The sequence below is a fragment of the Centruroides vittatus genome, unplaced genomic scaffold (assembly GCF_030686945.1).
Source record: "Centruroides vittatus isolate TY-2023 unplaced genomic scaffold, ASM3068694v2 contig_742, whole genome shotgun sequence".
Classification (NCBI taxonomy): domain Eukaryota; kingdom Metazoa; phylum Arthropoda; class Arachnida; order Scorpiones; family Buthidae; genus Centruroides; species Centruroides vittatus.
In genome coordinates, this window is record NW_027122478.1 from 949,842 (window position 1) to 962,055 (window position 12,214).

The 12,214-nt window shown below is 26.1% G+C and overlaps 1 protein-coding gene across 1 annotated transcript in view; it reads right to left on the bottom strand.

Moving 5' to 3' along the window:
- Window positions 1–12,214, bottom strand: part of Polr3A (RNA polymerase III subunit A) — a 116,565-nt gene that overhangs the window by 21,006 nt on the left and 83,345 nt on the right. The window contains exons 32-35 of the mRNA XM_067277302.1: window positions 10,452–10,538; window positions 9,720–9,902; window positions 9,173–9,284; window positions 5,033–5,105 (exon numbers count right to left, since the gene is read on the bottom strand). Coding sequence (XP_067133403.1) covers window positions 5,033–5,105; window positions 9,173–9,284; window positions 9,720–9,902; window positions 10,452–10,538 — 455 coding nt within the window. The remainder of the gene's footprint in view (window positions 1–5,032; window positions 5,106–9,172; window positions 9,285–9,719; window positions 9,903–10,451; window positions 10,539–12,214) is intronic.

The following is a 12,214-nucleotide window of genomic DNA, read 5'->3' on the forward strand; positions in this document are numbered from 1 at the left end:
GCTTAAGATTTAAATTATTATTAGATAATTTAAAGCTAGGAGCTAACAAATACCTAAACAATAATCGGATAAATAAATCAAGTTCAGCATTCTTCTGGATGGTCTGACTATTATAATCTGTAAAGTCTTTACCACATATAGAATTACACTCTTCGTTTGAATAAGTTGGTTGCCAAGGAACGAAATATTTTTTTAAACAAATTTTTATCAGACTATTTCTACTTTATTTACCAAATAATATTAATAAAATATAAATACAGTGACCTCTCCGTTATATTTCTTTAAAGGGACCAACGATAAAAGTTGTATAAGTGAGAGAGTTGTACAAAAGAGAGTTTGACCAACTTGAATGAAAAATGTTAAAAATATAAGTATAATTATGTCATTTAAAATTGTTTTATCTAAACATATAGCCAGCAGCCATTTTCTTTCTGAAAACAGATGTTATGTCCAGTATAATAATCCTCTTTGCTTTATTATCTTCCTGGGCACCTATTTGCCCTATGGCAAAGTGACTTCACTCAGATCTTGTAATTGACAATCATGATAGTAAAGTGGGGAAAAAATACATTATTCTGAAACACTCATAGGGGTGTATAACTGAGAGACACATTTAACTAAGTCATTCAAATGAGAAATTTTAAACATTTCTCCTAGGCTTCAGCCAAGACCAGTGAAAAACATCTCAAAACTTAAGTGTGTCACTTAAATTTGAGGCACATAAGTGAGAAGTCAGTGTATTTGTTAAAATAAACTTGAAAAAACTAAATAATTTAAAAATAATTTTAAGCTTGTTTATACAGCATACGAATGACTGGTAAAGCAGACAGAAAAATGAATATTGCATCAGTAGCAATATTTTTGAGGTTGTGAAGATTGGTATTGATTGAACACATTAGTCAAAATATTTTCAATATTAAATTAAATTTCTGTTCTGAATTTAGTAAGGTTTAAGCTGTATTTATTTCAAAATAAAACCTTCAAAAGGGTAAATAGGAAGTGGTCAGCTCTTGAAAGAGCTGTTAAACATATGCAGACTCCTTCTAGATTGTTGGATGGCTTGGTATTGTTATTTATTCTCTCTTGTTGTAAATCTAGGCAACAAAATGCCAATCACATAAGTCCAAAACAATCTAACAAATTTATTCAAAATTTAAGATATCCACAGTACTCATCATGAAAGCTAAATATTTTAAATTTCATCCAAATCAGTTCAGTAATCAGTTCAGATATTAAGGGTAAAAGTTGGCACTTTAACATGTATGAGCTTTACTACAGAGAGTAAAATATAAATAAAAATTAGAAAAATATTCTTATTACACATTGTTATTTTTAACAATTTTGTATTAACATAAAATCATTTAAGTTTTATTAACCCTATCCTGGCCGGGGTACCGATCTATTGTTACCCTAATTGTTAAGCAAAAAGGCCAGGGTAATGATTGATCGTTACCCTGTTAACAATAGATTTTTATAAAATTTATCGACAACAGATGTCAGCACTTGACAGCAACGTCTTGTTTATCGTCTGTTTCACATATTTTTATCCAGGTGGTGTTTTGTTGACTTAAAAAATTTTAATTATCGGTTTTTTTTCTTAATTTTTCATTTTTTTGATAAGTTTTTATTTCATTTTTAGCATATTCATGCAATGATATTACTATAATAAGTTCATTAATGCTATAATAAGTTTATTCAGCTGTAATATGTTAATTCATTATAAATATTCAAGTTATGATTTTCAGTTCTGATATTTTATATATTTTTTTAATTTTTAATCTTTTTTTAAATCTAAAATATCAGCAAATGTTACATCTATTGCTACTTGTAATCATATGTTTATTACAAAAATATATAATCTTGTTTGATATGAAATGAATAAAGTATATTAGTTCATTGTATTAGTTGAAAGCAGAATAAAGTTTAGATTTCAAACAAATGTTTGATATAATGTGCAATAATTTCACAACAAATAAACGTACATGCATAAGTGTTATATCAAATTGTACAGAACAATATTCTATATCGTTCTGGCTCAGTGACAATAAGAATGAAGTAACCAGACAATGTTAATTTTGACAAAAAGTAACAAATTTTCAAGTTTGAATGTCAGTTATATATATTTTTTTTCTCATAAATTTTTCAAACAAACTTTATTGAAAAATGTCCTATTTAAAACTAACTATATTGATAAATATATGTGATTTTTTTCATATGAATAAAATAATTATTTAATTTTTGGGAAATTTTTAAAATAATATTGCCTGATTCACCTATTTTGCCCTTGGCCATTTTACAAAATAAACATAAACAAGGGGGCATGGCAAACGGCAGGCTAAGGGTTAATTTAAATAAGTACTATTAGCTAAATAATTAATGTAAAATCGAGTTTCAGTTTTTTCTAGTATAAGATAATGAATTTAAATAATAAAATTTCAATATAATTAAAGATGAATTGCTACAAAATTTAGAAGTTTCTTAAAGCAACAATATTTTCCTTTTATTAATAATTTAGGTTAAATGTCATTGAAATAAATACATTTTAAAATTTGGATAAACAAAACATTTTTGAAGTGGTTTTTACATATAAGTCTAATTACTGGAAGAAAACTGTTCAGATATAAAGCTAATATATAATTTTCTGCTTACAACTACCTAGCAAAAACATCAGATTCAGCAAAACATAACATCTAAACCACAGAATGCTAACCTATTACTATATAGGGCCACTAGATAATATTACTTAAGAAAAGTGAGAGTAAATAAATGTAAATTTTACTTCATTCTTGAATAATTTTCATTTAAAATTCTTTTAAACAGTTTGTTCTCTTTGTTGAGTTAATTGAGCTGCAATTCGAAAAAATTGTAAACCTATAAATTCCCACTGTCGACCACATGTCCATCCTTCTTTAATTTTGAGAACAGAATTAGATATTGATAGATGAAAGCTGAGACTAGATATGGAAATGAGAGTTAGAGAGATAACTGGCATGACTCAATTGCTAAAGGAAAAGCATGATGTACAGGGGCAAGACACTACTAATTTGAAGGCAGAGAGCATATATTTGTTCATTATTATTTGTTGAAATATTTGTTCGTGATTATTTGTTGAAATATTTGTTCATTATTATAAATTTTCTACAGTACCTAATATTTTAACAATTTTAAAATCTGATGTAATCAATAATTTTTAACAGAAAATCATCAATTTAAAAAATTTGTTATATAAAAAAAAACATACTATTTAAACACTATTTAAAATATAAACTAAAGGTATTTCTAATGGGAAAGTTGTCTTTATTAAATAAGCATCTGTAAAATAATTACAATTACAGTAGAATCCTGATTATCAAAGCCCTAAACATAGATTCCTCATTATCTGAGACAAAACCTGTAAGTGAGTAGACTACAGTACTTTTCTTATGCTGTATTCATTCATAAAAGTAACTTTCAAATGAAAACATGTGTTACACAATAATTTGTTTTTGTTAACTACAATGTGAGATAATTCATTCATATTAAAATATAATTACAATAATACACATTTTTTTTATTACTAAAACTATTGTAAGTACAGTAGAGCATTGATTATCCGATGCAATTGGGGACTGGGGTTGGTCGGATAACTGATAAAACGGATAACCGAAAAGTATAAAAAAATACAATATTAGTATAGTATATTAGTATATCCCATGTAATTAGTATATTAGTATATTAGTATATTGCTATTAACCTATTTCCCATTGAATTTTCATTGATGTTAAGCCTAACAAATTTTTTTTGTTAATAATAATCATCGCTATTGTATTGTTAAAAATTATTTCTTTATTTTGCACAAAATAAATACAAAAATAAAGAAAAATAAAAAATTAAGTCTCGTTTAAATATTGGCCTCCCTTTCATGGTTGAGCCATGTTGAGCCAGCTAAAACATGCAAAAATTTAACAAAAATAATATTAAAGTAGCCAATACATAGCCAAATATTGTAGCACCACATCACTAGCAGACATTTGAATTTGCCAACTAGAACGCGGTCGGTTAACCGATGTGATGGTTGATCGGGGGTCAGATAATCGATGCTCTACTGTATTAGCAGTATGATAAACAATGTAAAAATCATTGTTTTTAAGTTAAATGTATAATTAAATTCACTAAGGTATAAAAAAAGGTTTAAAAGTAGAAGTATATATATATATATCTTTTATATTTATAATTTTACAAATATCCAAACCTGATAGTTATATATTAAAGCCAAATGATTGTCAAATTATACCTGGCTATATTACTATTACTATTATTAATTATATGCTACATAATTTGGCACTAGAGGCAGGCATTAAGTATCATCTTTTGTTAAATTTAATAATTATAATTAAATGAATTTTTTAATAATTAATTTAGAAGGTTCTGGAAGAAAAGAATTGACTCAAAATAGGTCTCAAACCTGCAACTCCCATTTACCATATAGTCACATTGCCAGTTACAGTACCTGGTTTTTTGCATGATCCTTGCTTCCAGAACTTATACTTAGTTACTTATTAAATATTATTTTAATTATAATTATTATATTTAGAATCAAATGGTGCCAAATTACTTAGCATTTAATTAATAATAGTAGTAATAATACAGCCCTGATATAATTTGGCAATTGTTTGGCTTTAAAATTTGTAATTTTTAATCTGAAATGGACATAGCCATCCATTTTATCTGAAGTTTCAATTATTAATGGTAGAATTGATCCACTTTACCTCAGATAATTGGAATGCTATTGTATTTAGTTTCAAGATCTCCAAAATTATCTTTTAATGAATTTTTACACTATTTAAAATGACTTTTAAAATGAATTTCAGCTGAATAGTCCTCTAAATTTTATTAATTCTAATTACTATACTATATTATCAGATTTATTCAAAAATTTCATTGAAACAATTTTCAATTTTGCATACTAAATACAATGAAATTTCAAAATATATTTAATGTAAAAATGAAAAAACATTAATATGACATATTTTTAATTGTTAGTAAAGTTTACCTTGCAGCTTCAATCCCAAGAGTCTTTTCTACTTCACATGTATTATTAGAAGTTGTCTCTATTCCTTTTACTCCTGAAAACATTTAGAATTTTATTTATAAAAAAATAAATTTATTTATAACAATAATTTAATCTTTAAATACTACTACTATTATTACTATTACTACTTTTGTAACTGGAGAAGCACTTACATAATAGACCTACAAGATCTAATAAATTTACATACTACAAGATCAAAATATAAAGGAACAACACCGGAGTGAAAATAAATTAGAATCAACAACTGTAGTGCCTTTGACCGGTGTGCTTCTTCTCTCTTCCTCTGTAAATCGCAAACGTTTTCGAACCTCGTTGGGTTCTTCTTCAGGCGTAACGGAATTCTGTTCTACAAAATTTAAATATCCCGTCGAAGTTGACCGTTGATTTAGAAAAAATTGCATTCTGGAACGCTGTTGCGTGCAGCCAATGTCGTCATATCAGACTTGCGCTACTTCAGGGATCTGTTGAGAAAGGCTTCGCAAGCCGATGATAAGTTGACCTCCTTTTTAAAATTGATGCAGTATGTGTTACTGTGGGTGTTGAGTAAGATGTATATAGCTTCAAGCCATTTGAGGTGATCTTGTCGAAACGTGGAGTGAATGATTGCGGCACGGGTGAAAAGAGGCTCTATTTCTGGGTCGGATGAATAGACTGCTAGGGCAATGTTTTGACTATGGTGTAATATGTCCGCTTTATGCTCCTTGATCCTTGTTTGTATGTTGCGTTTGGTGGAACCGATGTAGATGGCTTCGCTGTTATCTCTGTGGTCGGCGATGGGTATAGAGTATATTCCCGGAAGTCTGTTTCTATCCAGAGCATCTTTTCCGTTCCTAAGCCACTCGAAAATCGTTGGGCATCTCCTGAAAGCTAAGCGGATATCCTTTTTCTTCGCTATTTGGTAGTATATGGCCCTCAGTGCCGGATTCCTCTGTAAAGCGCAAACGTTTTCGAACCCAACGAGGTTCGAAAATGTTTGCGATTTACAGTGGAAGAGAGAAGAAGCACACCGGTCAAAGGCACTACAGTTGTTGATTCTAATTTATACTACAAGATCTTTGCATCAATGCCTCCAAGAGCACATAATATTGATAAAAAAGCAACAAACCACCACTGCTTTATCTACTCTAACCTTGGAGACAGACACCCATATACATCTAGACCAGGCAAAACTTATACACATATCGAATAACGAAGCACACATACGGCATTTAGAAAATTCAAAATTTACAAGGTGGCAAGGGAAGAATCTGCCATCAACAATTCCCTGGCCTAGGCATGGAGGACCTTATTCAAGATTAAAAAAATACACCACAAAATCAGACACATCACTAGCACAAACCAACAAATCAGGACTTATAAATGTTGAGTTTTGAAGATTTCAACACACGTGCTGTTTTATTTTTAAAAATGAAAACTAACATTATTCTGTTTGAAAGATTTTAGAGCCTGAAGATGGGGCTTAAGACTATCAAAAATATTCGTTCTACAGTGTAAATATTAAATTTTACTGCTGAAGTGTGAGTGTATTATGCAAGTTTAATAAGTTAATCTTTATAGTAAATATTTTCATAAATAAATGATTAAATCTACTGTCTTTCAGAATCTTCTCATGAATAAAAATAATCCAAAAAATTTTATGAATGCTAAAAAATTTTAAAATCTTTATTTTTATCCTTAGTTAAAATTCAATTTTATTTAATGTTTGAATCAAATGTTACTTTGTTCTAATCACTTGATGCTTGAGAAAGGCATACTCTATGCTGAAAAAAGTTATTTAAATAATTTTGGAATTCTAAGTATTAATCATAGTTTTATATGTAATCATTTTATAATTTATATAAATAATTTTCAATGTATCTATTTTTAAATTCTTTTTTACTCTATTTATAACTTAATATTCTTACTCTATTTATAACTTAATAGAATATTAAGTTATAAATAGAGTATTATTTATCATTGAAAAACATAATTAACCCTTTGTCTCTGAAGGTAATTTGTCCTATTAAACCTTGGTAATTATCGATTTTTGTAAAATTTATCAACAACAGATGTCAGCACTTGACGGCATCGTCCTGTCTATCGTCTATTTTACATATTTTTTGTCCAGGTGGTGTTTTGTTGACTTAAAAAATTTTAATTAATGCTTTTTCTTCTTAATTTACTGTTTTCCAGTAATTTTTATTTCATTTTTAGCATATTTATGCAATAATATTACTATAATAAGTTCATTTATGCTATAATAAGTTTATTTAGCTATAATAAGTCAATGTGTTATAAATGTTCAAGTTGTGGTCTTCAGTTTTGATATTTTATATATTTTTTTATTTTTTATTTTAATCGAAAATATCTGCAAATGTTACATGTATTGCTACTGGTAATCATATGTTTATTACAAAAATATATGATTTCGTTTGATATGAAGTGAATAAAATATATTAGTTCATTATATCAGTTGAGAGTAGAATAAAATTTTGATTTCAAACACATGTTTGATATAATGTGCGATAATTTTACAACGAATAAACGTACATGCCTAAATTTTATATCGAATTGTACAAAACGATATTCTATGTCTTCCTGGCTCAGTGCCAGAAAACAACTAGGTAACTAGACAATGTTAATTTTTACAAAATGTTACAAATTCTCAAGTTTGTGTGTCAGTTCTGATATATATTATTTTTTTTCTTATAAATTTTTCTAATAAAATGTATTCAAAAATATCGTATTTAAAACTAAAGATATTAATAAAAATATGTGATTTTTTTCATGTAGATATAATGATAATTTGATTTTTAGAGAATTTTTAAAATATCACCTGACTGACCTATATTGCCTGAAAGATCTCAAAATAAACATAAACAAGATGCCGGGGGTAAAGGGTTAAACTAGATTGAATCAAATGGATTTTTTCATAAAAATCAACAGTGAAGAGTTATGAACTGTTATGAATTTTGCTAGTTATGTGTATATTTGCAAATAAATAATTATGTGCTAATCACAAAAAGAACTATAATGGATAAGGGTCAAAAGAACGGATAATACAATATTGTATTTTTGCCTGAAAAATTAACATGAAAACTATTTACTAATGAAATTACATTTTATAAAATTTCATTATTCATATTTTATAATTATCTTATTCTATATAAATAAAGTTATATTGGCTTCATTCACAGATATTAATTACCTAAATCAGTGCAAAATGTTAATCTTAATCAAAAACTTCTAATTTTTAATTATAATTACAATAAAAAAGTCATTATTTTAATCTACACGCCATCAATGCCATAAGATATAAAAAGTCTATAATATTATTTTAATTATGAAATAATTTGGTACTAGAGTGAGGCATTAGGCGCCATCTCTTATTAACATTAATTATAATTTAATTAAATAATTTAAAATAATTTAGAGATATTGGAAGAAAAAATTGGCCCAGAGCGGGACTCTAACCCACAACTCATGCTTACCGTGCAGATGCATTGCCAGTTATGCTACCCAAACCTCCAGTCTGATCTCCTCTTTCAACACATATAAGCTTATGTTATAACCATTGACGGTTATTACATAATTTATTTCATAATTAAAATAATATTATAGCCTTTATCTAGCCCGATATATTACAGCATTGATGGCATGTAGGTTAGAATGTATCGAGTATTAATGTTATTGTTTATTCATTATTTTAATTTTGTTTCAAATTTACTTTTACAAACTCATCTTTATAATTCAGTTTTTGATTTAACTTCTGTTTGAAGCTTTGACATTTATTAAAGAAATTTCAATGAAAAAAGTTATTTATTAATATTAAGTAAATTTAACAAATAATACCCAAAGCTGTCCACTTCATATGTAAACAGTTATGAAATACATTTGATAGCGATAAAATTATTTCAATGTTGCATTCTATGCATAACAGATCCTTTTCAAACATATAATTTCAATGACAATATTGTTTCTTTCCAATATAATTTTTATGTTAATTCTTAAAACTAAATTGTCATTAACTTTTTGTAATTTATAGTTATTATAATATGAAATTTTATTACACAAAATATTTTGTAGAGAAATAAGAATAAATTCATTTAAAAAATTTTTTACCAGGAGTAGTTAAGACAGATCTAAGGCCATCTCCCTCAACTAATAATTTATAACAAGGTTTTCCTTTTGAATCATCAATGTGTATCACAGCACGGGATACAGTAGGCAGACCCTAAAAAAATATAAATTTCATAACTCCAATAAATTACAATAAAGTTTTAAAAATTTTTCTAATGTACTAAATATAAAATGTAAGAATAATTGATATTAAAGAACTTAATTCCATTTTTATTCTAAATCTTTCAAAACATATTTACTTATAAATATTAAAATATGATAGGAATAAGATGTAGTGTCTATTCTGCATATCTTTTTATATATTCATTGTTGATTTTATTATTAAAATAAAAACACATAAAAAATCTTTTAATTAAGCTAATTACTTTTAATTTAAGTCTATATTATTTGTGTTATGATAATTACAATTTCATTAAAATAATGGTAATTCCTGTAATTCAAAATTTCATTAACTTGAAAATGTTTTTCAAATTTCTTCCACTTTCAGGTATCAAGAATCTATTGTAATATGATTAATGCAATAACTTACTTTAATAATTACAGATGGGAGTTGCTCTTTTAATGTCTGCAAAACATAATATATTGAACTTTTTGCTGTTTCAGATGGTTTCACAGTTAAAATTGAATCACCAATTATTGATATATTTTCTTGCTTCACTTTCAATTTTGAAATGCAGATAGAATATCGTATAGTTTCAGCATTGACTTCTAACTAAAGAAATTACATGTATTTTAATCATTAAAAAAAAACAAAATTATAATTTATTTAATTATCAATATTTAGCATAATTTATTTGTAAGTCATATAAATTCAATCACCACAGTATTACTGGTGTATAATTCAATAAATAAAGATAAATACACAGAAACACCACCAAACAATCATCTTAAATAATCAGGCTATAACTCTGCTAATTCAAGATTAATATTAAGTAATTTACTACTACAGGTAGATATTAGGTGCCATCTCTTAACTAAATTAATAATTATAATTTTAATAATTTAATAAATAATTTATTACTGTATTTATTAAAATAATTTCCTGTTTTTTAGATCTATATCCAACTGAAGAGGGCTAAGTAAACAAACAAAAAGTGTTTTAATAATACTATTTTAATCTTTAGTAAGTTTTATTTCTAAACTTACGTACCAATTTGAAAACATAACCATTTATAATAAAATCAGTTTTAAAATGTATTATTATATAAGATTATATTGTCAAAATATCTATTATTATATTTATATTAATAAAAATATTAACCTTTAATAATCGTATCCTATCCAGATCTAATTTTATTAACATAAAACAATCATCGGGTAAGAACACTTCTTCCATATATTCTGATACCTATAATGGTAATAATATGTTAATCATATATTAGTTTTTAAGAAATAAAAAAAAATTTAATTTTAAAGAAGAATTATGTACAAATCCTTAGCTTTATTAAAATGAAATAATATCAATCAAATTTTATTGAAAGATTGACATAAAATAACAAAATACTATTTATATTATTAAAATAAACAGAATCATTAAAACATTTGAATGAATTGATGGTGTAAAACAATGCAACCAATTGGTTAAAGAAGTGCCTCTTGGCATTGCCACCAACATAAACTTTTATGGGAAACTGGTCCCTATTATGTTTTTGAACTTTAATACTATATTCTAATTTAAAATAAAGTAATTCATCAACTTATGCAGATTCATAATATGCAGTTGTGATACTTTGTCTTATAACTAGCAATGCTATCTATTATGTGTCATTTTGAATATAAACAACAGATAAGAAACATTTTAAGAAAGTAAAAGTACAAAATTTTTTTTTTGTAAGATGATGTTTAGGTGTAATTATCCTTTGAAATGAATATAAATGTAAAAAATACATCATATTTAAGCAGTATTCAACTTACACAGAAATCTTTGAAATGAATTAGCCACATAAGTTGAGGCACTGTTCCAAATTACTGAGTTCAAGAAATTAAAATAATTTTTTTATCAAAAAATGTTTCAGACATTTAATGACAAAAATTAATTATTATTAAAGAGTAATTTTGAAATGCAATATGTCTAGGTACATTCCAAAACAAATGAAATAAAAGTGAAATACTATCAGTTATGGCATTAAACAATGAAAATTGAGTTTAAAAAAGCAAACATATTTATGAGTACTTTTGATGATAAAACAATCATCCTCTTCAGGTAAACCAGAAAAAGAATAGAATAAATACAGTTTTTAAATTTAAATTTTTAACACCATAAAGACAATATTTTATTTCTATTTAATAATTTTTAAAACTATTATAAAATTAATCAATTTTAAGTTTCTATTCTTCATTTTTCATTGTATGTTGAGAACAAACATAAAATGGCTAAAAATGTTACTAAATAAAGAATAACTTTGACTTCTTGAACATACAATACATGATACATTGTGCTTCTACACAAAGATTTGAAAAATCATTTATTAATTCATTAATAAAGAATCTTGATGATGGTCTAGAAATCAGACCAAAATGTTAGACCCTAATATCTTTTCACTGTGTAAAGATGCTTATTTGGATATTGACATCTACTAATTATACACACAATGTAATATAATGCTATGGAAACTGGTTTATTTTTAACAGTCAATTGGAAGTTGTTGTTAGAAAAGCCTTTGTAGTAATGTACAATTAATCAAACAGAAAAGGAGCTATCTCTACGTTAAAAATATTTTCAATTATTTACTAACAATAATAAGTGACAAGAACACTTATAAACCATTAAAAAAACTGTTGCATCTAAATATAAGTGTTAGCAATTAACATCCCTCTGATGGTTAGGAAAATATAGCTTGTTTATAATCTTATCAGTCTCTCAAGTGTGGCTGTAAAGAATGAAAATAAAGTGTTCTTCGGTTACATATCTTTGTTTTTATGTTGTCTAAACCTCCTTTCAATTATAAAACAAATTATTTCAAATTAAAAAAAAGTCAGAAGCTAATTTGAAACTTCTCATGATGGGATACTAAAAACTTATTA